General features: G+C 43.2%; 1 protein-coding gene across 9 annotated transcripts in view; it reads left to right on the top strand.

The window, feature by feature from the left end:
* PCYT1B (phosphate cytidylyltransferase 1B, choline) overlaps nt 1-27,390 on the top strand; it is a 126,036-nt gene that overhangs the window by 32,873 nt on the left and 65,773 nt on the right. For 6 of the 9 annotated variants that reach the window (XR_007148907.1, XM_047843659.1, XM_047843665.1 and 3 more), the window contains exons 2-3: nt 14,965-15,051; nt 20,284-20,383. Coding sequence is in view for 8 of the 9 variants with exons in the window: in XM_047843659.1 (XP_047699615.1) it covers nt 14,965-15,051; nt 20,284-20,383 (187 nt within the window). In the remaining variant the exon portion in view is untranslated. The remainder of the gene's footprint in view (nt 1-14,964; nt 15,052-20,283; nt 20,384-27,390) is intronic. The other 3 variants (XM_047843662.1, XM_047843663.1, XM_047843660.1) reach the window with 1 other exon arrangement.

Raw genomic sequence — 27,390 nt, 5'->3', positions numbered from 1 at the left:
ATATTGGACTTTACGTACCTTATAAGCTGCATTTTGTCCACTGAGCAGAAGTGCTTCCCAACAAGGGAGACTCCATTGACAAGATCCCCAAGTTAAGACAGGTCCCTGCCTCTGAGGAAAACATGCAACTTGCTGATCCCAAAACATTTTTGGACACGGAGAGGACCAGTCTACTTTTGAGGGGATCTTAAGTCCCCAGTGTAAGTGGCAGACTCCAGCCTCTAGACCAGTGCTGTCCAGTAGAAATACAATTTAAAATGTTCTAGTAGCCAGGGTTTAAAAAGTTGAAAAAGGTGAAGTTAATCTTAATATGTTCTGTTTAGCCTGATATATCCAAAATATGATCATTTCAACATTAATCAATATCAAAATAATGAGTGGGGTATTTTATATTCTTTTCTTGATAGTAAGTCTGAGATCCAGTGTGTATATTATATTGGAACACATCAAAATTCAGACTAGCCACTTTCAAGTGCTCGGTAGCCATATGTGGCTATAGAGGGAGCTTAGACACCTGCACAGGCCTGTAGAGAGAGAGAGAGCTCTGCAAAGCCGCAATGATAAATACATCTCATGTTGCATAGCACACACACACACACACACACACACACACACACACACACGTATATTTACTCAAAGCTAAGAAACTACTTCATACTTTGCACTTGTAATATTTTCTTTGCTACCCTATCCTCTTTTGGTTTGGAGACCATTGTAGTGATGTAGATGAGAATTATTAAGTTTGAAGTTACGGATGGGGCAGTGGAGAAGGAGAGAACTGCATGAATATGGGAGACACTAAGGAGGTAAGCATCCCAGGATTTGATAACTGAGTCTGAGGGTTGGCCAGTATCAAGGAAGATTCAGTTTTCTGGCTTCCTCGAGTGGGTACCATCACTGATGTGAGAGTATTAGGGGACAGTAGGTTGTGAGAGTTGCATTGGGGATAGCATGCAGACTTCTATTTGGAGGTGTCTACTTAATGTTTGGTTTTGGAACTCGGGAGAGAGTTCTGAGCTGGAGATGTAGATGTGGGAGAGGTCAGTGTGGAAGAGAGGGAAGTGAAATTGATCGGAATGAAATGGAGTCAGACAGTTTCTGGACCAAGAACATGGTAATTGAAATGGAAATGGTTAGCTAGCAAGAGCGCCTCAGGATAATCCTACTACAAGTAATTCGAGAAGATAACTGACCCTGGGCCATACTATCAGGTTCTTAGAAGGGGAGAAATAGAAGAGCTGTAATTAAAGCTATTAGAAGGCTCCTTATAGCTGCCTGTATCTATGTGAAATCTGGTTAAATTAATCTACTCTATCCCAGAATCTTTCCAGAATCGAGCCCTGAGGGACACCATTTATTATTTTTTTAAGCTTATTTATTTATTTTGAGAGGGAGGCCAGAGAAAGGAGAGAGAGAGAATCCCAAACAGGCCCTGCATTTTCAGCTTGGAGCCCAATGCGGGGCTCGAACCCATGAACCTTGAGATCACGACCTGAGCTGAAAGCGAGTCAGACCCTTAACCAACTGAGCCAGCCAGGCACCCCCTGAGAGACACCATTCAAAGAGCCAGTAGAGGTGGATCATGAAAAGAAGACAGAGAGGTACTTCTCAAATATCTGGGAAATCAGGGGGCCAATGGCAGGGTGCGTTCTGTGGTGGGAATGTCCAGTAGAACCAAATGCAGCAGACAGATCAAACGAGATAATGAAGCAAAGGCTCCTTTGGATTTAGAAAGAAAAGGTCACTGGTGATGTTTCAGTGATGTCATGGGAGCAGAGGCCAGATGGCAGTGAGTTGAGGAGCTTTTAGAAGGTGGGGAAGTAGAAGGTTGCCTGAGAAGATAAGCAGATAGAATGTGTAGGATCCAAAGGTGGATGAATCAGGATTTAGGGTTGAGAGAGGCCAGCTTTTTTCTCTTCTTCCTTTTTCATCTCATTCTTCCCAACATCTGTCCAGTGTGCCAAGGCTTTTGGTTGGCTCATTCTTTGAAGCTGGTAGTAACTCACACTTACATGCAAATGGCAAAGAGCCAGTGAGAGAAGGTGAAAGCGATAGGGGGAAAATTGAGGGGGGAATGAGTCTTGGGCTGTGGAGACACTGGGCTCTAGTGAACAAGTGGAAGAATTGGTTTCAACTAGAAGAGACATTTCTTTCACTGGCAAGCTGGCAAGGATGTTTTGGGTAAGAAGTTTTAAAGGGGGAGGGCATTGAATGTTGAAAGCCTCTCTATATGATAGGCTCGGATTTCTCTCTAAGGTGGAGGTGAAGTTAGTGGCTTGGTTCTAGCAGGTGCAGAAGTGTAAATATGGGATAGCCTGAGAAGTTGGGTCCAACCCCGGAGTATTCCTCTCCAGAGGCCTCCAGGCTAGGGTGGGAATAGAGAAGGGTGGAAAGGCTGAGCGGTTCCTGATGAGACAGGGTTCCAAGGAGAGAAAATGGATCTGTCCCATTATGGCCTCTGGGGCTCCACACCAACCCCCAGGATCAAGAAAGATGTAGATTTGGAGCTTCCAGGGGAAGTGGGCTGGCCCACCGCAGAAGGGTGGGGCCTGGCAAGACAAGAATGCCACAGCCTAGTCTCTGCTCATTGGAGCCCACACTTTCCTTCCAACGTCAGTTTTACCAGTGAACTACTCTGTGGGCTTAAGCAAATCACTTCTCGTCTCTGGACCCCAGTTCTGTCACTCATGACGGATTGGATAGATGATCTTTGCCAGCCCCAAGATGGTGATTCCAGCTTCCCTCACCACGGAGCATGCTCCACCCCACTGTGTTCTGTTTGATCTCTTGCTTCTCTCAAAAAGCAGGGCTACCCCACTCCTCCCCTCCTTTTGGTTTTATCCATTTGGGGTAAAAACAGGTTGAATGATCTTATGGCAGGACACATTGGCTAAATACGAATAACAAATGCTGGCAAAAGACTCTGGAACTTTACATTAGTAAAAGAAACAAACCTGTTGTCTTCCAACTTTATTCTTCAGATGCTTCTTCAGAAAGGTTGAGTGTATTCTAAATCATATGTGGAACATTCTAGTCATTGTCCAAAGAAACCTAGCTTGAATCTCTTCTTAATGTGAATGATGACCCCCTAATTGATCTATCTCCTAACACTAAAGTTCGAAATACTGGGTTTTCTTTGAGGCAAGGCAGTATGGCATTGAGCTGTAGGGGCCTTGTCTAGCTGAAGCCAGCCACATCAGCTCACTGCTTCTGGTTAAAGTCCAGCAGTGCATCAGGCCATAGTCTTGGAACTCTTGAGTCTTTTGCTCATACCCACACAAAGAAAGCTTCTTGGTGCCTCTTGATGGGAAAAAAAATGTAGAAAAAGGTTTATTCCGTCTGAAAACTGGGGGTGGGATGAAAAGGAGAAAACAAGGAAGGTAGGAACAGACCCAAGTCGTTGCAAGCTAGGCCTATTTTCTTCCAATAATCTCCCAGGTAACAGCCTCTACCTTGCTAGGATCTGATTACCCGTTGCTGGCCTCAGACCATAGCATTATTGTTTTAACATTCCTACCTTCCTCTTTATCCCAGCAGGAGACATGTTGTATGGGAGGCTGGGGAAGCTGACCTTGCTTGGGGATAAAGAGACAGTTTAAGACTCAACAGTCTTGAAGGCACACTTGAAACACAGTGATTAGAAAGTAAAGCAGCAAGCCCTGTTAGTGTGCGCCTGTGTAATAATGGGCAGGGCCACACGAGGCCAGCCCATGGAGCTGGATTCATTTTCATATAATCTCCTCACTTCCACCAAAGCGTGTGACTTGATGTTTTTGTTTTCCACTTTGTAATTCATGCACGTTGAACCTGACATAAGTGTAACAGGGAGCTGACGGCGATTTAAGCTGGCATTTAAGAAGAATAGCAACAATAATAATAGGTTAATAGAAGCCCCGTGAATGATGTGTACAGCCTGTTGCCAACCAAATGATGCTGGAAGCCTATTCCTGGTACCTGCCAGCTTCTGGGCTTCATGTCTAGTGTCTGATTTTGACGGTAGGCACAGTCACATGACACGAAATCCTATTGTACCTCCAAATTGTTCAGTTACGCGGGAATTGTTCTATACTGGGCTTAAGACTAGTGGTCTCATTCATTGCCCTCTGTGGGCAAATGGGGGACTGGTGCACCCTGTGTTAGGCACTGTGCTGGTGCCCTATGTGTGTGACCTCGTTTAACCAGGCTGCAGGCCTATAAGATAAGGATCACTATTCCCTGTGTTAGAAATAAGGAGACCAAGAGTTAAGTAATTCCCCAAAGATCAAGCACACTGATAAAGCTGGGATTTAAAGTTAGGTTTGTCTGACTTGTAAAGCCCCACGTTGCCACTACACACAGTCCCCCAGCATCAGTGAGCAGAGAATCACCTGCTCAGGCTTCCGGGGGAGTGGGAAGCAAGGTGTTTGTGCATGCACTTTGAAAAATGCTGTATTTAGCTCTCCCGTGTCACATTGTCCGCCTTTGGGACCAGGTATGGAAACAATTTCGATGTCTAGGCTCTTGGTAGTAAATTTAGAAACTCAAAGTAAAGATTTTTGACCCGGCGTACCTACTCCTAGGAAACTTGTACATATGGCCACAAAAGATGAGTAGTAGGATGTTCTTAGCAGCATTATTCGTAATAACTCCAACTGGAAACTACCCAGATCCCCGGCAGAAGGAGAATGGATAAATAAATTGTTGTATTTTCACACAATGAAATGCTACCTGGCAATGGAGCATGAAGAGTCTACAACTACCTGCAAAAATATGGATAAATCTCACAAACAGAATATCGAATGAAAAGAAGCCAGTAACAAAAGAATATGCATTACAGGATTCCATTTCTATTAAATATTTTAAAAATAGGCAAGCCAATCTGTGAGGTTAGAAGTCAGGATAGCAGAAGGAGCACAGGACGGATGCTGGCAGTGGTAGTTTACTTGATCTGGGTGCTGCTGCGTATGTTCATTCTGTGCACGTTCAGAGTTCCACACTTAGGATCTCTGCACATTGCCGTACATGTATTGTTCTTTAATACAAAGTTGGAAGGTGCTGTGACCACAGTAATGGAGAGAGGGGACACTCAGCAACAGATTGAGCATTTCACATAACTCTGGTGATCTCACAGATCCTGTTCTAAGGAATGGTATCCAATCCTACCTGCAGTTACAGCTCTGGTCTACGAACAGAGCTTTGCTCTGCTCCTGGGTCAGCACCCAGCCTCGAAGAGAGCATAGGTAAGCTGCGGAACCACACTCGCCTTGCTTCTAGTACCTTGTCTAGCCTTAGTCAGGTTATCTGTGAATTAAAAGCCATGGTGCCCAATCTATGTGTGTTTTATAACAATGGCCTGGCCACACAGTCTGTTTCTAGACTCAGAAGGAGGTGGACGGGATTGGTTAGGTAGCAAGAGGGACTCTGGATAATCCTTTTATAGGGCAAATTCTAGGAAATGACTGACCCCAAACCATCCTATCATGTTTTTTAAGGGAAGAAAAATAGAAGAGCTGTAACTAAGCTAAAGAAATCCTCCCTGTATCTGCCTATCTCTATATGAGATCTGATTAAATTAATCTACATATCCCACAGTCTTCCAGGATAGAATCCTGAGAAACAGTTTTTAAAGGTCCAAGAGGAAAGGTATTGAAAGGAAGACAGGCATTTCTCAAATAGGTGGGAGTTTGGTTCTAAGAGCAATGTGGTTGGTTCATTGATAGTTAGATGTGGGTTTTTTTTTTTGTTTGTTTCCATAAAATACTGTTTTTATTAAAGAAATCATCCACTCTGCACAATCAGTCTTCTTTGGAACATCTTTCTTTGGAAAATCTTCTTTGGAAGATCTTCCCTTCAGTGGCTCATGAAAAAAGGGGGGGGGGATTATTATTGAAATGAAATCTAGCAAATACCTCAGGCTGCAACATTTTAGAAATATCTGTACTTCCGTCCAACTTTACAGCAAACCTCCCACACTGCATAATTTGTTCTAATGCTTGTTTCTTCCAGTCTTCAGCAATGTTTTCTATATGTCTTCTAAATATATTTGCTGACAAAGGAATGCGTTTTAGTTTGACATCAATTTTTTCCCCATGTACTAGAGCAGCCAGCTGTACTGTGGCATGAAGAGCAGGTGCTTCTGCAATGGTATGAGACTTTTGGTTTTTCTTTATTGAATTACGGAAATTTGAAAAAGGCTTCTGCCATTTATCATTACATGCAACAGTATTTTGTGAAGGCCTGGATTGAGTATCACGTCTTGAAACGTCACTGAAAAAATCCTAGAGATTTTTCTTCATGTTCTGGATGCTTTGCTTTTAAGTATCATGGTAATTACAGTAGCTTCGTATGATCGTAACCTAATAACTCAAGGTACAATATACGCTCCAGGTGAAGTTTAATGCTAATGGCAGCAGATATTTCAAATAGTCCTCTTTGTGATAATCGTCCATTCAGCTGTCTTCCTGTTGATCTGATTAGGTCTTCGTTGTTCATACCTGATAACGTGGCTGATGCAAGACACCTACAAAGGGCTCTTGTTTGCTCGTGCTTGTATTATTTTTGCTTTCCTATTTCATTATGGAAAGTGTTTTAAGCCAATTGGTGATCCTGTGAGCATTGGTTTAATTAAAACTAGGTAACATAATCTATAAATGCCCTTTACCAGGCCCACGCAAACTGCATTAAATTACAATAAGCTAAAAGCAAATGAAAATGTCAGGGGATCCAGACCCCCCTTCTCAGCTGTACACTTTGCATGTTTCCTTAAGGACACTTCACGGACGTGATGTTGACAGAGATAGGGCACTGTATCAACCTGCATGTTAGAATTAGATGTCACTAACGCATCTTGTTTTTTAACATGAAAAATAAATCTAAGCCCAAGTGTTGTTCTCTAATGGATTGTCTCGCCTGTCCCACATTAGAAATCCCTGGTCTCCAGATTCTACATCTTGGCCTTGGATCCAGCAGTGAGGGGGAGGACCGCATTTTCAGGCTCCGTGTTTGGCCTCTTATAGAAATGCTCTCTTGAACTGCTTTTTGGTTCTGAGGCTGTGCCTTACCTCATAACGGTACTTTGAGCAAACAAAAAAACAGGGTTTTCTTTATTAGGGCGTTGTTGTTGAGTATGCTGGTCCCACTACCGAGCATCACCTAGCATGCCCCTTCCGGCAGCACCACTGGAGCAAAGGCTATAAAATTCGGCCTCAGGAAACGCCGTGCTTCTCCTCAGGATCTATTTTGGTTTTTTGCTTACGGACGATATTAACTTTGTCTCTCTCTTTGCTCTGACTGCTTAGAGCTTAAAGTCATTTTTGTGATCGGCCTGAAATGTGGAGAAGTGGGATAGGGATTCCTGTATGCTCGTTTCCCTTCTGACCTTTGTTGAAACCGCATTTCCTCCCTCAACCCAGATCTTGCAACTATTCAACTTTCAAGTCTTTTTTTTTTAAGTCACCTCAAGTCCTTTGAGGAAGAAGATGGGATATGAATAAGATATACGATTGTTATTGATGTTCATTATAAACTCCTTAAGCTCAGTTGCTTAAGAAAAATGGACTTAGGGTATGGACTTTTTAAATCTTGAGGTAAAAATGATTCTTTTCTCTTGTCAGCATCCTCTATGCATTTCGTGAATCTAAGATGCCCTTGATTATGAGATACAGTCCCATTGCAGAGATGTTACAATGTCAGAAAATTGCCGATACTGGTTTTAAGACATTTCTCCTAAGACCCCTCTCCTCATCTCAGAGATGTTAACATGTGGGGGAAAACATACATTTTAGGATAAATGAATGTATTATTTAGAGTACATTTCAGAAAGTGACACATGGGTGGTGTGGGGGGTTAGGGCTTGTGGGCGGTCAGTGTTTTAGGGAAGCCTGGATCCCTAGAGCATAATAACATTTCTGATCTTGGGTCGCTGGAAGGGCAGAAATTGCTAGCCTGACCTAGGTGCAGGTGTTCACACATTGGTTTAAAAAATGTGACTATAAATGACATACATTGTACTGTGACTATAAATGACACAGCTTTTGTAGAGGCTAATTCACCAACACATGTTAAAATGTTCTGCAAATATTTATCTCGAAAATGTTCATACCCCTGGTCTAAGTAATTCAGCTTCTAGGCATCTATCCTAAGGAAATAATCAGAGGCTCAGAGCTATGTTTAGAATGTTACTTATATTACTAAAACATAAACAACTTCATATTCAACAACAGAGAGATATCTAAATACATTACGGTTTTTCTGTTCAGGGGCATGCTGTATAGCTATCAAAATTAGCGAGAGTTAAATGGGAAATAAAATGTGTGCCTCCTGCTCATGTGGCTGTGTACCTAAAACTTCTCTAAAAAATAAAGTCTATTAAAAACAATGGGAGGGTGTTTTGCAGGAGTATGGACTCTTGAGAGGGTGGGGGGCTGTCACAAAGTGGCCATGGCTGGTGCAGTTAGAGCAGCTGGGGTCTCATTATACATCCTGCTCGGACTGCTGTCATTGGCGTTGGGTAGGCCAGGCCTCGGGGAGGCTGTTCAGCGTAGCCGATGACCAGTTACCCAGAATCCTTGGAAAAGGAAATGACTTTACTGAAGGGGCCATTCTTCAAATGTATCTTACTGCTTAGCTTGCCCATTGCCTACTCGTTCTCATTTTGGGATACCTGCTAATCTCTCCTCTCGGGCCCTGCACCAACCAGCATTGGCCTCCAGGCCAACCAGGGCAGCTCCTTTCACAGCTAAACTTGATTGGCCTGTATTGTATTTCCTGGTGCCACTTGCACCTTCAAAATAGAAACATGAACAGATAAATTAGGTGCTCCTGCTTCCCTCCTATCTTTTTAATTTAACATTCTCTCTCTGAGATATGATGCCCCTACTTTTCATTGTCTTGCCTAAAAGAGTAATGCTTGGGAATTTTAGGCTCAGGGCTAGGGAGAATGGGAGATAGAACCACCAGATAATACCCTTAAAATAGTGAGGTTTAAGTCTAAATGACATAATAAAGTAATCATGACATACTGAGTGGAAAAAACCGTTCATGTAGATAGGATTCCAAAGTTGTTAATATGTATGCATATCAGAAAGCCCTAAAAGAAATATAGAGAGTGTTAACAGTGGTTATATTTGGAAAGTAGAATTATTGGTGAATTTTGCTTTCCTTTCTTTATTTCCCCAAGTTTTCTGTAGGATATATCATGATAAGAAAAAGTTATGCATTATATTTCTTATTCAGTTTAGTCTTTATGAATAAAATCATTATCAATAATTCTCTCTCCAGTTTCTTATCAATAATTATTTTCTCTCTAAGGACTTTAAATTCCTCCATTCAACAAATGTCTTTTGAGAACCTTCTGTCTGCCAGATACTGCCCTAGGAATTAGGGATATAGCAGTGAGGAGGATACAACAGACCAAGTCCCTGTTTTCTTTTCTTTAAAAAAAATTTTTTTTAATGTTTGTTTATTTTTGAGAGAGAGGATTGGACAGAGAGAGAGAGAGAGAGAGAGAGAAAGAGAGAGAGAGAGAGAGAGAGAGAGAGACCAAAAGCAGGGGAGGGGCAGAGAGGGAGGGACACAAAGAATCAATCCCAAGCAGGCTCCAGGCTCTGAGCTGTCAGCACAGAGCCCTATGTGGGGCTCGAACTCACGAACTGCGAGATCATGACCTGAGTCGAAGTTGGACTCAACCAACTGAGGTACCCAGATGCCCACCAAGTCCCTGTCTTCTTAGAGCTTCCAGTATTCAGGGGAGATTGGCCATAAATATATAGTGTCTCCTTATTAAACAACCAGGACCTTGCCTCAGCCTGAACTCATGCCCTTAGCTGAATGAATGAATTGAGTCTAGTGGCTTTAAATAGCATTTATACTGTATGGTTTCTTAACCTGGATCGCTAGCTTAGTTCTCTGTCCCCAGCTTTAGACTTGTAAATCCAACTGCCTACCTGATGTCTCCACTGGGAGATCTAACGGGTATGTCACACCAAATGTGTGAGAGCAGAATTCTTGATTTCTCCATCCTGTCTATCCCACTCTCACACCTACTCTTCCAGCGTCTCCCCATGTTAGGGAGTGGTGATGCCATCTTTCCACGTCTTCAGGCCAGTGACTTTGGAGTTATCTTGACTTCTGTCAGTTTTTTTTACACTCTACATTCAGTAAATTTCAAATTTTGTTTATTCAAAATCTATCCAAAATCTGACTACTTGTCACTACCTCCCCTGCTCTCACCCTGGTCCCAGCCTCCAGCTACCTACTCTTGCCCAATGAGTACACCAGTTCCCTTAGTGGTTTTCTTGCTCCTGCCTTTGACCTTTTAGAGTTTAACCTCAATGTAGCAGCCAGGTGGTCCTATTAGGACTAAGTCAGGTCATCTTACTCCCTGTGCAAAACTCTCTCATGGCTCCCATCTTCCCAGTGGAAAGCCAGTCTTTAGAGCATCCTAAAAACCCCATACCATTGGGTTCCTCCCATCTCCTGCCTTGTACCTCACCTCTCTGGCTGTATCTCCTACTACTTTTCTTTTTTTGTTCACCTTCTCCAGGCATACTGGCCTTCTTGTTATTCCTGGAAGAAGCTGGGCATGCTACTGCCTCAGGGCCTTTGCACTTGATGTTTCCTCTACCGGGAGAGTTCTTTCTCCACATGGCTCAACTGATCCTTTATATATTGATACATATATCAGCTCCCTTGGCTATCCTATTTACAGGTAAACCCTGTGCATTCTTTATCCCCCTTCCTTGCCTTTATTTTTTTCTAAGCACTATCACCTTTTAACATACTACGCATTTCACATTCTTTTTTGTTGTTGTTGTTGTTGTTGTTTATCTTTAAGGATCACAAAGACAGGATCTTTTTGGTTTTGTTTTTGTTTTTTTCCTGATATATCCTTAGAACCTAAAACCAGTGCCTGGCACACAGCAAGCCCTCAAGTAGTATTTGCTGGATGTTGGAAAAGTGAATAGAGAGTAGATAGTATGAAGATAAATTGTTTTTAAAAGCTCAAATAAATTTTAAATGTTCCATATACCTGAGAATAATATCATTTAGCAGTTAGTTTATAAATAATAGTTGTTATTTTTTTAATGTTTTTTTTTTTTTGAGAGAGAGAGAGAGAGAGAGAGAGAGAGAGGGACAGTGTGTGAGTGGGGGAGGGGCAGAGAGAGAGGCAGATACAGAATCTGAAGCAGGCTCCAGGCTCTGAGCTGTCAGCACAGAGCCTGACATGGGGCTTGAACTCACAAACTGTGAGATCACGACCTGAGCCGAAGTCGGATGTTTAACCGACTGAGCCACCCAGGCACCCCTAATAGTTGTTATTTTTAAAAGTACTCCTCTTTTCCTGTTAGACTCCTTTTCCCCTCGACATTTGGAACACCTGATCCTGGATTAGATTTCCTGCATCTCTGAATTCCCAAGATAGGAGATATTTCTTTAAATTTATTTTAAAATTAGATAAATTGTGGGGTGCCTGAGTGGCTCAGTTGGTTAAGTGTCCGACTCTGGGTTTTGGCTCAGGTCACGATCTTACGGTTCTTGAGTTCAAGCCCTGCATAGGGCTCCACACTGACAGTGCAGAGCCTGCTTGGGATTCTCTTTCTCCCTCTCTCCCTCAAAATAAATAAACAAACTTTAAGAATAAAATAAGATAGGGGGCCCTGGGTGGCTCAGTCGGTTGAGCATCCTACTTCAGCTCAGGTGATGATCTCATGGTCCATGAGTTCGAGCCCTGCATGGGGCTCTGTGCTGACAGCTCAGAGCCTGCAGCCTGCTTCGGATTCCGTGTCTCCCTCTCTCTCTGCCCCTTCCCCACTCACGCTCTGTCTCTCTCACTCTCAAAAATAAATAAATGTTTTAAAAAAATCAAAATAAATAAAATAAGATGAATTGTATAAGTGTAAAAATAAAATAACAGACACAAATGGAGTGAACAGTAAAAACATCCTTTCATCTCTTCTGCCCATGTGGTCTTCTTCCCCCAGTTAATAATTTGTTGTATATCCATCCTTCTTGGCCAGTGCTGTCCAAGAGAACTTTCTGTGATAATAGGAATGTTCTATATCTATGCTAATACTGTAGCAGCCACTAGCCACATTTGGTTGTCAAGCACTTAACATGTGGCTAACGTGACCGACAAAATGAGTTTTTAATTTTATCTCATTAATTTCACCGAAATGTAATTTGAATTTAAGTAGGCACATGTGGCTAATGACTACCACATCGGACAGCACAGTTCTAAACTATTTCTACAATTAGCTATTTTTCTCTCTCTTTAAGCATACGATATCATACTATACAACATGTGTACATATTATACTTCTTTCTCTGTCACTTGCTTTTTGCATTTAGCAAAATGTCCTAAAAATTGTTCCTGGTCTGTACATACATATCTGTGTCACTGCTTTTAATGTTGCCTATTACTTCATAATATGTGCATGCCATACTTAGCTAAGTGAAAAATAGATCTTTCTTGGTGCCGAGCGATGTGCTAGGCCTCCTTTTTCTCCACTCCACTGGCATCTGTCAAGCCTCTGCCGCAGCTGCCTGGGCTGAGCCTCTGCATAATCACAGACAGAGTCCATGAATCCAGGGATTTACATATGTTGGGCCTACAGTCAAGTGTAAAATCTACCGTTTCTTCCCTGTCTTCAAAAGACTAACATAATTTGATCCCAAATAAAATCATGCCTTAAAAACTATGTTCAACTGGCAAACACAAACCTAACAGAATGAGACTGAGGACTGAGATTTTGTGATGTGTTTTTCTAATTCTGAATTTGCAGTTCGAAAGCTGGGGAGTCCTGAGTCAAAAGGGCTGCCTGGGAAAAGTCGATTTGTTTCTGAGGTCCTGTTCTTATCTCTTTCACGTATCGTGGTGAACAAGTTGTAACGTTGCTATAAAATTCTTTCCTACTGGAGGACATTCTTGGGATGGTTATGACTTTATTAACTATGAGTAATTCACTTTTCAATTGATCTCTGTGCTTCTAACATGCCTCATCAACATGTGCTAGTGAACATTTATTGAGCCTAGCAGCCGTACTCTTATATATACTGTATCAGCCAAGGCGCTGTCGAGACACAGACGGCTCATTCTAAACGGGAAATATGAAAAGAGGTTAATAAAAGGGACTATTTACCAGGGTGCGGGCGTTTCAGGAAACCTCAAGGGATAGTGTGCACCCTAGGCCTGGAAATGTTAGGGGTTGTCACTCCTAGGCATGAAGGAAGGGGAGAGTGTGGTCGCCGGAACTTGGCAGGGCACTGTGTGAAGAGGGGCCTCTCAACCACAAGCTGTGCATATCGGTAAAAGGACAGAAACAACACATGCTTCCTAGCAGTGAGGAGGCCAGGTGGAAAGATACCCTAAGGTCACTCTTGCCCTGCCCTCTGGGGTTTTGCTTACTTGTCATGGATCCAGCTCAACTTGAAGCAGAAAGGCAATGTAGCCTATTGGTGCACTCCATACCGGAAGCCATCCAGAGAGGAGTAGAGAAGAGCAGGAGAGAGTGGATTCTGGAGAAATAGAAGGAAGATATCACTTAGACATACATCACTTCATTTACTCCTTACAGTAGCTTCATGAGGTAGATTATTTTATTGGATAATCAAATAGGTGAAGATACTGAAGGTTAGTTTAAGGACCAGCAATGTTTTTAAAAACCATGTTTAAAAAATAAAATGGGTGTCAGCTTGCTGTCTGATTGATCCAGTTGTCAGTCATTGATGCGGGAGTACCGGTTCTATCCCCCCCCCCTTTGTTTACATTCAACTGACATTTGCATTGTATACTTTATGTAACGTCCAATTAAAAAAAAATAATTATTATTTTAAGCGATCTCGACATCTAATGTGGGGTTTGAACTCATGACTCTGAGATCAGGAGTTGCATTCTTTTCTGACTGAGCCGGCCAGGTGCCCCATGTAATGTCTAATAGCTTTTAAGTAAATATTTGACAATGACTAATTGAACGCATTTTGCAAATGAAATGTCCAACATCTAAAGTCCTTCCCTTTAAAAAGCATGACGGGAGGGGCTCTTGGGTGGCTCAGTTGGTTAAGGGCCAACTCTTGGTTTTGGCTAGGGTCATGATCTCACGGTTCCTGAGTTTGAGCCCCGCATCAGGCTCTCTGCACTGACAGTGCGGAACCTGCTTGGGATTCTATCCCTCTCTCTCTGTCCCTCCTTCACTCTCTCTCCCTCTCAGAATAAATAAGTAAACGTTAAAAAAAATGTAGAAAAAGCATTATGGGAATATGGCTTTGGTATGATACAGTACAGTTTAGATAACCAGAACCTATATGACAAATAGGCAACGTATTCACATGCAATGACTCGGTGTTCTGAAATCCTAAATTAGGTAGAAAGAAGTTTAATTGCAGTCTTGCTCCAAGTCTGTGGTCTGGCAAGGTCCTTGCACATAGGAGGTCCGGGGTTTGGGGCCAGCCCTCTTTAACCCTTTAATACCCTCCATCTTGCCTGCTAAACATAAAAATTTCATGTGACTTCCAGCCCTGAATTTGGAATGTGGCTACCTAGGGGGGCACAGTCTATCCTCTGATGATCTCTACCAGTTCAGAGGCTTAATTTAGAAAATTTGTATGTTGAAAAGGGCAGGGTTTTCCCCTCACATATTAAATTAGTGAAAACTGAATATGCCTTATCAGACTAAAACCTCCTCCCATTCTAAAAGCGCCATGCTTCACCTTTGAGGATTGCTGCCCCAGAGCCAATTCTGGTCCGTCCTTCCTTATTTCTCTCCTATTTACGCACTCTCCAAACGTCTAGCATCATATGAAATACATAGCAAGTGTTAGTAAACATTCAACAATGTGATCTGGCTGATGTGGGGTCTAAGCCGCAGCTTGCCAGTAACCAATTCTCTGTCAGTCATGTGACCTACCACACCAAGTCTGGGTGAAAAATAGGGTCATGTCCTTTTATTTTTCAATTAATCATTTTCCCCCCTCTTCTTTAATTACCAGGCAGTCCATTGTGTCCTTTTTGAGGCCCCTCTATCCGAATGGCCTAAGAATCCAGAGAGTTTCCTCAGTTCAAAGGGAGCCAGAAAGGTAACGGAGTCTAAGGGACATAACACTGCTGCTTCCTGCTGCTATTTGGTGTCACTGTTGAAGACAGGTTCTGTTTATTTGAGTGGAGACAGCATCTATCTCAGACTTCCAAAATTAAATGAGCTGATACATTTAAAGTGCTTAGTGTGTAGATGGTTACATGGCACTCTGTAGGCACTCAAAGATTGAACTATTATGTTACATTATTGAGCCTCAGTTTTAGGACTTTCTTAGGACCTAAACCAGAGGATCCCTAGAAACACTCTAGGTCTGCCAAATGGTAAGGAATAGTTGGGGGCCTGGGTCCTCTGCAGGCTGTAAGTATATGTATAGCTTGGAGTCCAGGTTGGACCAGTCCCTGCCTCTCTTGGGAGCCTCTTGTTAACTTAGTCCCATTTTCCTGTGGTTGGTCTGTCCCTTGTAGGTAGAGGAGACAGAACCCATGTAGTTTAAAATCCCTTAGAAATCAAATGATTTATTCTGGCTCAGAGAAGAAGGAATCCTGGGGTGTTTGGACTGAAACAATATGGGCTGAAGTCACAGGGCTGCTGGGCCTTAATCAACATCTTCCTGAATGTAGAGCTTGACTCTAAACCTAGGGGGTAATCTACCTCACTTTGGAAGGCAGTGTTCTGGCAGTGTTCACAACAAGGCTGTGGCTCAATAATTTTTTCATTCTCCCTGTTTCCAGCACGGTGCCTTGCACATACCAAGAAATACCCCTTCTCCATGTCAACTGATGCACACACATGTACACATGTGCACCCAGGCACACCCAAGCTCACTGAGGAACTCCGTCTGCCTTCCATCTCTTTGCTTCTCTCTTTTTCCTACTTTTAGGCCACAGTTCTTAGTGTGTGGATGATTACATGGCTCTGTGTATGCACTCAATTAAGAAGACAATACTGGGTGCATTGAAACCTGTCTCCAACTTTGAGTAACTATCCTTGCTTTACAGCTTTCTCTGTCTCTGCTTTAATTACCAGATTTCACACCTTCTAGAACACACCTTTCTTGGAAAATGGGAACACCTTATCTTTTTTTTTAAATATGAAATTTATTGTCAAATTGGTTTCCGTACAACACCCAGTGCTCATCCCAACAGGTGCCCTCCTCAATACCCATCACCCACACTCCCCTCCCTCCCACCCCCCATCAACCCTCAGTTCTCAGTTGTTTTTTTTTTTTAATTTTTTTTTTTAATTTTTTTTTTCAATGTTTATTTATTTTTGGAACAGAGAGAGACAGAGCATGAACGGGGGAGGGGCAGAGAGAGAGGGAGACACAGAATCGGAAACAGGCTCCAGGCTCTGAGCCATCAGCCCAGAGCCTGACGCGGGGCTCGAACTCACGAGCCGCGAGATCGTGACCTGGCTGAAGTCGGATGCTTAACCGACTGCGCCACCCAGGCGCCCCTGTTCTCAGTTTTTAAGAGTCTCTTATGGTTTGCCTCCCTCCCTCTCTAACCTCTTTTTTTTTTCCTTCTCCTCCCCCATGGTCTTCTGTTAAGTTTCTCAGGATCCATATAAGAGTGAAAACATACGGTATCTGTCTTTCCCTTTGTGACTTACTTCATTTAGCATAACACTCTCCAGTTCCATCCACGTTGCTACAAAAGGCCAGATTTCATTCTTTCTCATTGCCACATAGTATTCCATTGTGTATATAAACCACAATGTCTTTACCCATTCCTCAGTTGATGGACATTTAGGGTCTTTCCATAATTTGGCTATTGTTGAAAGTGCTGCTCTAAACATTGGAGTACAAGTGTCCCTATGCATCTGCACTCCTGTATCCCTTGGGTAAATTGCTAGCAGTGCTATTGCTGGGTCATAGTGTAGATCTATTTTTAATTTTTTGAGGAACCTCCACACTGTTTTCCAGAGCGGCTGCACCAGTTTGCATTCCCACCAACAGTGCAAGAGGGTCCCCGTTTCTCCACATCCTCACCAGCATCTATAGTCTCCTGATTTGTTCATTTTAGCCATTCTCACTGGCGTGAGGAGGAACACTTTATCTTTTTAATAAGCTTTGCGACTGGCACAATAGTAATTTATTTCAGATCATGTGAAGAAGATTCACTGCCCACATCTATTAAAGGTTAATGACTCATTAATAAAAGCTAATCCATTTAGCTATTTAGGTTGTATCCTAAAAGTTCATTCATGGGTTAGTTTGCTTTGTTTTTAGGGGGAAGTCCATTATCTATTATTATAATATGTAGTATTATATATTATGATATGTAATAATGAACACTAATAGTAATAATAATTGCCACAGTTTATTGGGTACCAGATACTTTATATACATTATTTCTATGGCGCATAACAACCCTGAGAGATAGTTACCCATTTTACAGATAAAACTGAGCTTCAACAAGTTAAGGAATGTCTTTTTAAAAGTACACGAAGTCCAATGCATTTCTTGTCCTAAAGACAGCACCTGCTAAAGGGGCATGACAGGCCACCCCATCACCTCCCTCTCTGTTCCTAGTCCCTTGACCAGCCGCAGCCTGTGGGCCCCAGGTGGGTGTCTGATTCAATGCCAGCCTATCCTGGTTGTGGCCTGCTCTGCAAAGATGAGCTAGGCCATTCTGATTCTCCTTTAGGAATTTGAATGGGAAGGGGTGTCTGGATGGCTGAGTCGGTTGAGCGTCCGACTTTGGCTCAGATCATGATCTCATGATTCGTAGGTTCCAGTCCCACATCAGGCTTTGCGCTGACCATGGAGCCTGCTCTGGATTCTCTGTCTCCCTCTCTCTCTGCCCCTCTCCTGCTTGCGCACGCACACTCTCTCTCTCTCTCAAAAATAAACATTAAAAAAAAAGGAATTTGAATGGGGAAACATGGAAAGAAGCAGCAGGTGGGTTGGAACTGAGGCTGAAAGACTCCATAAGAAGTTAATGAAGGGGTATTGGGAAGGGAAGCCAATGTCACACGTGAGCTGCCAGTTACGGGGGAGTACAGGTGAGCAGAGACTTGACCGTAGTGGAAGGATACAGAGTAAATGGGAGTGGGAGAGAAAGAGTCACGTGCAGAGAGCCAGCCAGGTGGGTGCAGAGCACTGTGGGGCCAGACACTGCACCTTGCCTACCTTTTTCCCAGTACTTTTTGTGCCGGGATAGCCTTAAAGTAGTCCTTCACCTCTTTAAAGTTTTTGAACATTTATTTATTTTTGAGAGAGAGACAGAGTATGAGCAGGGGAGGGGCAGAGAGAGAGGGAGACACAGAATCCGAAGCAGGCGCCAGGCTCCGAGCTACCGGCACAGAGCCCGACGCGGGGCTCGAACTCACAGACCGCGAGATCGTGACCTGAGCCGAAGTTGGACGCTTAACCGACTCAGCCACCCAGGTGCCCCATTCCTTCATCTCTTGAACTGGTTTGAACGAGTGTCTGTTCCTTTCAACCAGAAGAGCCAAACTAGAATACATAGCCCGCGAGTGCTGGCGTGGGGATTCTGTGGCCTCTGCTCTGTTTGAGGCCTCTGCTCAGATCACTGCACCCCTTGCTACATTACAAACGCTGCTCTGGCCCACCGTGGACCTTACCGTATCTGAAAAAGAACGAACAATGGACCCAGGGTTCCTGAAGACATGTCACTAGTCTTGGTTTGCTTTCAGAGCTGTGTGCGGGGAGGTGGGGGTTAAGAAAGTCTCAGACAACTGGAAGGTATCCAAACAAGTCTGGGGCAGAACTCCAGCTTCCAGGGCGGAAGGTGCTACAATGGGGAGAGGGAGGCGCGTGGGACAAGGATTGCTTCTTGGCAGTGCAGAGGAGGACTAGGCTCTTCCAGGACAGGAACCGGTCTTCTCCCTACTTGTATCTCCAGTTCTAAGATCGTACCTGACTTATATTTGAATGAGTGAATGAATGATGAATGAGTGAATGAATAAATGAATGGCAGAAATGGGTCATGGCCCCTCTGTAAACACATGGATCAGGGGCACCTGGGTGGCTCAGTCGGTTAAGCGACCGACTTCGGCTCAGGTCATGATCTGGCGGTCTGTGAGTTCGAGCCCCACGTCGGGCTCTGTGCTGACAGCTCAGAGCCTGGAGCCTGCTTCGGATTCTGTGTCTCCCTCTCTCTGTGCCCCTCCCCTGCTTGCACTCTGTCTCTCTCTCTCAAAAATAAATAAAAACATTTAAAAAAATTAAAAAAAAACATATGGATCATATGGTCTCCCCAAGTTAGGGAACACCTGTGTATACCTAAGAAGCAATTAATTCATGCGACAATGTAATGTGTACAGTGACTAGTCACCTTCAGCTTTAAAAATACCAAAGATGATACAATGATGACCATGATGATGACATAGCTCAGAGGCTATGGACAACTCTCGATTGCATTTGCCCTGTTTACAAAAATACCACTCCCTTTGTCTTCCTCTGGAGAGAGTGAGGTTTTCATTTTAAGAGGCTGACTAAAAGATGCAGAGCCACTTCCTGGGCAGGCTTCCAAGTGACTACGTCTCTCTCTCAGCGCTCCCCAGCTCCCCAGAGCCCTAGCCCAAGCTGCCTGGGGCGGGGCCTCCAGCCGTGGGTGGCTATTGGAGCTACCCGGGCCCTTCTCTGCAGCTCGCCAGAAAGGCTGTGTCTTTAGGCCCTCCCGGGGCACGGATAACGGCTCTGGCCTTTGCACTGAAGTGACGTCAGAGTTTGTGATTGGCCAGGACGGTGTGTGTGAAATACAGGCGATGTCTGCCACACTTCTGAGTATGGCATTTCTTCCAGCCGGGTGCCCCAGGGTGTGGGTAAGTCGAAACCCGTACAGTCTGCCCTGCGGGGTTGTGAAATGTTCACAGCCCAGCATGACTCTCCAAGGGCGTGACTTAGCAGATTTTGTAATCCTGCTGGGCCTCAGTTGCCTTTTCTGTGAACTAGAGATGCTATTATCCTATATTATAGAAGGAAAGAAGAATCTAGCCATCACAGGCTCTTGTGGGGCCCAGAAGAGAGAACCTGTCGAGAGTATCTCCCCTGGTACCTGGCACGTAGTAGATGTGAGGCACTCTCATTATTGCGGAGCATCGGTCAAAAAAAAAAAAAAAAAAAAAGGTTCCAGTGACAATGTCCCTGTTTTTATTTCTCACAGCAAAGTATTTCTCTGAAAGACTCAGTAGGTATGTTCTTCTTAACTGTACTTGTGTAGCCAACAGAAATAAGACTTTAGGGGAAGTTAGTGCCAAAGGAAAGTTTGTCAGACTATATTCCCTTTCTCTTTTTCCCTTCTAGACCCTGACTGCACCTGCCCCATTTGCAGATGAAACCAGCTGCCAATGCCAAGCACCCCATGAAAAACTGACCATTGCTCAGGCCCGCTTAGGAACACCAGGTGAGGCTGGACTTCTTGTTCTCCGAGTGGGCCCTGTCCTGACATTTAAAGTAGCAGAGAGGCCCATCGTTATTTGAGTAGCACTCGCTTTTGATCGGAGAGTTGAATTCAGAGATTTATAGCACAGTGCAGAAAGAGGAGCATCTACACTGATAAACTAGACCAACCAGAGATACAGCACGGGTGGAGCCCCAGCTTTGCCATTTACCAGTTCGACCGCCTTGTGCAAGTCATGAGAACGGTCTTGCACCTGTGTCTTCAGATGCAAACAGGGTCAGTGATACCTGCCTGCTTCACAAGGTTTTGAGGATGACAAGATTTGGTGAAAAACACCAGAGCAGTTTTTAAACCGTGAAGCCTTCTACAAACCTAAGCTATTATAATTATCACCGTGTTCACAAGTCTGTGTTGTCAAAAGTTTCTCCAGGTGTGCCCTAAATTAAAGAGCCGGGGCTCTGCGCTAGAAGTTTGTCCATTCGTTCACTCCTTTATACCAGAGATGGCGAGGGAAGAGATCGAAAAAGAACTATCAAGTACCATCTCTGTTTCCCGAGAGCTCAGGCATGCCTCATCTCAATGCACGTTACTGGAGTGTGCTTTGCAGATACTGTGATCTTTACAAATGGAAGATTTGTGGTAACCCGGTGTCGAACAAGTCGACGGGTGCCATTTTTCCAACAGTATTTGCTCACTTTGTATCTTTGCCACATTTTGGTAATTCTTGTAACATGTCAAACTTCTTCATTATTTTGTTTGTTCTGGTGATCTGTGATCAGTGATTGTGACTCACTGAAGGCTCAGATGATGGTTAGCATTTTTAGTAATGAAGTGTTGTTTTTAATTTAGGCATATACATTGTTTTTTAGATACAATGCTATTACATGCTTAATAGGCTACAGCATAGTGTGAACATAACTTTTTAAAAAGTACTCTCTACACCCAACGTGCAGCTTGAACTTACAACCCTGAGACCAAGAGTCGCGTGCTCTCCCATCTGAGCCAGCCAGGTGCCCCTAAACATAACTTTTATATGCAGTGGGAAACCAAAAAATGCACTTGACTAGCTTTATTGTGATACTGGCTCTATTGCAGCGGTCCGGGACTGACCCTGCAATATCCCCGAAGTACACCCATAGTTAAAGAGACAACTTGGTATGAGATAAAACCCCCAAATAACATGCGTGCATGTGCTCAGGGGCTCAACCTTGCCACACAGATTACTGAAAGTTTTAGGAAGGACAGATTGATTTGGCCTGGAGCAGTCAGGCGAGACCTTGTAGCTGACCTGAGCTGATTGTTGTGGGAGAAGATTGGGACAAGGTGGGCAGCAAATGGAAGGGTACTCCAGGCAAGTGGAACAGGAGTAGTGAAGGCACAGAGGTAGAGCGCTGTGTGGGAATAAATGAGTGGCGTTACAGCTGATGGGGATGGAGTGAAAAATAAGACTAGCTGAGCAGGTCAGCCCGGGGACACCGAAGACGGCATAACTCCATGGTTTCCACTCACCATGGCAAAAACCAAACATCAAACCAAACAACAGAATCCATGGGACAAAGGACAGCTTGCTTAACAATAGCAATAAGAATGGGTAGTTATTAAGTGCTTACTCTTACCAAGTTCTTTAGATACATCGTTGTCATTTGACCCTCACTCCTCTATGGGGTTAGTACTTACAGAATTTCCCAGTTGAGGAAATGAAGGCTATAGACAAGCCATGAATCTTGCATGGCCAACAAGCGGCAGTGGTCCTCCACTGGATGTGCCTGGGAATCACCTGGAGGGCTTACTAAACCAGAAGGCTGGGCCTCGCCCCCAGAGTTTCTGATTGAGTCCCAATGGGGCGGGGCTTAAACATTTGCCTCTCTAAACAAGTTCCCAGGTGCTGCTGCTGCAGGGAGACCCACTTGAGAACCACGGGTGGGTAGTTAAGCTGGGATTTGACCTCAAACCGTGGGTGTTCCAGCTTGATCTCGGTCGTGACACCCTGCTTCCTTCGAAGAATAGCTTCAAGACAGTGAGGTGAGGAGGAGGACAGGCAAAGTTAATAAGCTTTGAGAAAGGCAAGAAGAGGCTTGGGGAGGTAGCTCAAAGCAGCTAAACCAGGGGTTCCCGGACTTATGCGTGCAAACAGCCACCTGGTAAGTTTGTTCAAGAGGCACATTTCCTGCTCACTCTCCCTTACCCCTGAATCTGGGCTGGGGCCCAGACGCCTGCATTTTTAACTAAATTAAAACTGCTATTTTAACTAATAGCTGGGTGGTGGTGAACTTTGTGGTCTACAGACCATACACTGAGAAATGCTGATCCAAGCAATAAATCCAAAAGCTGCCATGGAAGTCCAGGTGGTTATGAAAGGTTAAGTTAAAGGCTGAGCTTCAGGCCACAGAAGAAGAGGATGTACTTCTCTAGGAAAGGGAAGTAGAACTTGCTTTATATCTGGTAGGTGCTGTGCACTATACTCGATCTCGTTGGGTCTTGGCACAAACTGGCAGGTGGGTAGTACCGTGTCCTTTCTTGAGAACTTGGAGAATGGAAAAGTAACTTGTCAAGTGTCCCAGCTGACTGGGTGGAGCTCGGATTCACCCCCAAGTCTCTTTTACCTTAAATCTGTGCTATGTTTACCATAACGGGCAGCCCGGTGGGGCACAGGCCACAGCAGACGGGGCAGCTCAGTGAAAACACAGGCTTTGCATCGGAGGGTGGAAGGTGTGTCAAACAGTCTGTGAGCTTCTGTAGTGGCAGGACTGTCTGACTTGCTCACTGCTGTTTCGCCAGCACCTAGAGACATTCTTGTCAAATACTATGTGCTCAGTAAATATTTTGTGAGTGACTGAGGGAAGGGATGGGAGTTTGGGACAGGAGAAGGAACTTGCCCTCTGGATATAAAATCAGAGAGTTGGGTGTGATGCTCTGAACCAGCCTCAAGCTGATTGGGTGAGACTGGGCATCTGTACATTGTCTAACTGCCAAGCAGTTTAAACCTGGAGAACCAAGCTGGGATAAGACGGTGGTGTATTTTGAAATGGCTCTGTCCCGGGCTCTGTGGAACATGGGTCACCACAGGAGGCGTGAGATGGAGCAAAGGTGAACTCTTAGTCTTAGAAGAGAAATTCTCCGTTATCTCAGGTGATGACCCTGGGAGGTTATCCGAGAAGATCGGTGATGTTGATGGGCACCTGGGGATACAATTCTGTTAGAAATTCCTTTATTTAGAACGTCTCACGTCCATATTAAAATGCAATGAGACGTTAGCTCTTTGATTACCCACAAGGCACATATTAGTCTTAGATCACACTCTAATAACCACTATTTTATTAGAGTAGTGGTCCTCCTATCTGCTTAGAATCCCCTGCATTGTTAAAGCAGACTTCACCTGCAAGGTTTCTGATTCAGTCGGTTTGGGGCAGGACTCAAGAATTGGCATCTCTAACAAGTTCCCTGCTGTTGCTAATGCTGCCTGTTCTGGGACCTCACTGCAAGAACCATTGATCAAGGGTACCCGTTGGTAATGGTTGGAGAGAATGACAGGGAGATTACCCACATATAATTGTCAGAGCATTATACTGTTAGTAGAAAAGCTCAGAGAATTTTTAAAAATCTGCTGTTTGACTACTTTTTAAGAAAATAAGAAGAACATCACTGCTTTTTTGGAGTGTTTGGTAATTTTCAAGACTAGTAAGCAATTACCTTTTTGTGGTGCTGTCTTGAGCGTTCCATCAAAAAGACAAAGCAGACCCACATTTGGGGTTTATAATGTACTTCACGATTATAGCTCTAGTTGAAGTCTTTATCTCCTTCACTAGCCCTATTTGATGACTTAATACAATTGCCTACAATATGGTTCACGACCTTAGGTGTACCCAAACAGGGGTTGGCGTATACGTTCTAAAAGTCGCAATGACAAACTCTGCTCATCATCCTTTGCTCCTGGAGGACGTCTGTCAGGCCACAAGGGTGATGAAGCCACAAGAGGAGGAACACGCTAGAGCAACGGGAATTGGCCCCTTTGATCTTAGCTCAGCTAGTGCGTTTGTATAACTGTGAACCTACAGGGTTTCGTACGTATCTGGAGACCGCGAATCTCTCCTCTGTCTTCACACAAAGTCCAAGTGATTATTTCATAGGTCCCTTTTCAGTAGAGCTGCCTTTTTTCTTCAAAGGAAATTTAGTTCTAATTGCCTATTTTCCCTCTCAAAGGGGGATTTGTATTGTTCCATTTCCACGGTGTGTAGTTTGCCAAATTAATTTTTCAAGAACTACCTTAATGAATTTTGCCTTATTTGTGTGCACCTGTACTATAATTTACTTAATTTTTCTTTAAATATACTTTTTAAAAAATTTAAATTTAATGTATTGAGAAAGTAAACATCAATCACTGTCATTAAATGCTGGGCTATAAGTAGAAGGAAATTAGAAAGTTTACATAAAGCTATCATAAACTTGAGAAAATATGTAACTATTAGATCTTTAAAGATTAATTTTTCTGCCACCCTTCTTACACATCAGTTGTACACAAAAACAATACTAGTTACCATAATTAGTAGATGTTTAGTACCAATCTCTCTTTTTAAAAAATTTATATTGGAATGTAGTTTTCTAGAAGGCACCATGAGTTAGAAGAAAGGGCAATGAAGTTTTGTTTGATTTTTTTAAGTGTTTATTTATTTAAAAAATCGTTTAATGTTTATTTATTTTGGAGAGAGAGACAGAGAGTGAACAGGGGAGGGGCAGACAGAGAGGGAGACACAGAATCTGAAGTAGGCTCTAGGCTCCAAGCTGTTAGCACACAGCCCGACATGGGGCTTGGACCCACAAACCACAAGATCGTGGCCTGAGACGAAGTCAGATGCTTAACCGACTGAGCCAACCAGGCGCCCTGGTATGGTTGATATGTTTTTAAATTCTTACCCATTCTAGGGACATGAAGTAGTATATCACTCCCGCTTTAATTTACATTTCCCCGATAACCAGTGATATTGAAGATCTTTTCATGAGCTTATATGTGTGTGTGTGTGTGTGTGTGTGTGTGTGTGAAGTGTCTGTTCAATTTTCTTGCCCTTTTTAAAATGAGGTATTTGTCTCATTATTGAGTTTTGGCAGTTCTTTTGTATTCTAGACACAAGTCTTAGATATACATTTTGCAAATATTTTCTTCCAGTGTATGAATTTTTGTAAAAATGTAAAGACGTGAGTTTTGAAGTAAGGCCCAATTTTATTTATTTATTTATTTATTTAGCTTTATGGTGTGTCCTTTAGGGCCCTATTCAAGAAATTTTTGCCAAACCCAACTCACTAAGATTCTCTCCTGTTTTCTTCTAGAAGCCTCACAGCTTTAGCTCATACATTTAGGTCTATGATCCATTTGGAGTTAATTTTCATGTATGGTGTGAGATGTGAGGCAGGCATAGCCCCCTTAACCATTTCATTTGTGTATAAGTGCTGAATAAGTTAGAAAATTTGGAGTATAAGATCCAAGCAGTTAAATGATGAGATTTTCCCACAGTGCTATACTGTGGTCATCATTCGCATCCCTGATTCTCAAGCACATATTCAGCATCCTTTTGGTGTTGGGTGTAGTTTATTATATTGAAATTATTTGAAACTTGGCAATCAGCCTGTGGCGTACAGATAGGCATTTTATCAGAACATCACATTTATCTGATTGACTTTACTCTCAGTTCAGGATTCATAGGAATTTATTTGGAATACTTGTAAAAATTTATAATAGTCTGTGGGAAGAAAATTTATGATGCCATTGTATTTATTTTCTACGCTGCATAACATATTGCCACAGAATTAGTGGCTTAAAACAATGCAGATTGATGATGTCATATTTTCTGTGGGCTGGGAGCCTGGCTTAGCTGAGTCTTCCGCTCAGGGTCTTACAAGGTTGTATTCAAGGTGTTACCCAGGGCCCATTTCTCATCTGGAGGCTTGATGGTGATAGATCTGCTTCTGAGCTCACACGGGTTGTTTGCCTGCAATGGTAAAACTAAAGATCTAGCTTTTTGCTGGTTGTAAGCCGGAGGCCACCTTCAGCTCCTAGAGGTCACCTGCAGTTCCTTACCATGTGACCCTCTCACAACATGATAGCTGGCATCTTCAAAGCCACCAAGAGAGAGTGAGTCTGCTAGCAGTATGGAATCTTCTCTACGATAACATAATTATAGGAGTGCCATCCATCGTGTTTGCCATATTCAACTGGTTAGAAAACTTCCAGGTCCCGGTCACATTTCAAAGGGAGGAAATCACACAAAGGCATGAACACCAGGAGGCAGGGATCCCTGGGACCCACCCTAAGGTCTCTCCACCATGGCCGTGGAATAGTTGTGTTCTCACTTGTGATCATCACAAAACCCTCAGCTTCACAGGCCAGTGGTTCCCAACATAAATGCCCTGGAGAATTCCCAAGTGCCTAAAAGGATGTCCAGAAAAACCTGAAACAAAAGATCAAAACAAATAAGCATACAAACTAAAAAAAGCCACACTGTATTAAAAAAGTTATTATAGAGCATTTCAAACATACACAAAAGTAGAACAATATAATGAACCTTCGTGTGTCTGTTATCTATACCTAACGCCCACCCACCAATGCCGGTCTTGCCCCTGCATGCCCGCATCCTCTGCCCCCTCTTGAATTATTTGAAACAACGTCCTAAGCTTTCTATTATTACATCCATAAGTATTTCTGTATACATGTCTTAAAAACCCAGTTTTTCAAAGCATGACCCCTATACCATTATCGCACCTAAAAAATAACAGTACTTCTTTAATATCACCAAATAAGCAGTGTTCCAATTTCCAGTTACCTTATGTCATCGTTTATTTATAGTTGTTTTGAACCCAAATCCAAATAATATCCATACGTTCGGTATGTTGGAAAGTGTTTTAAATCTCTAATCTGCACACCCACTTCCATCTTTGTCTTTTTTTTTTTTCTTGAAGTGCTCCTTTGTTGAAGAGATTGGTTTTGGGGGGGGGGTGTTTTTTGTTTTTTTTTTCTTTTG

Source organism: Prionailurus viverrinus, chromosome X, assembly GCF_022837055.1.
Source record: "Prionailurus viverrinus isolate Anna chromosome X, UM_Priviv_1.0, whole genome shotgun sequence".
Taxonomy (NCBI): Eukaryota; Metazoa; Chordata; class Mammalia; order Carnivora; family Felidae; genus Prionailurus; species Prionailurus viverrinus.
Note: the sequence above shows the minus strand (reverse complement) of the source record. Positions and strands in the feature narration are given on the sequence as shown.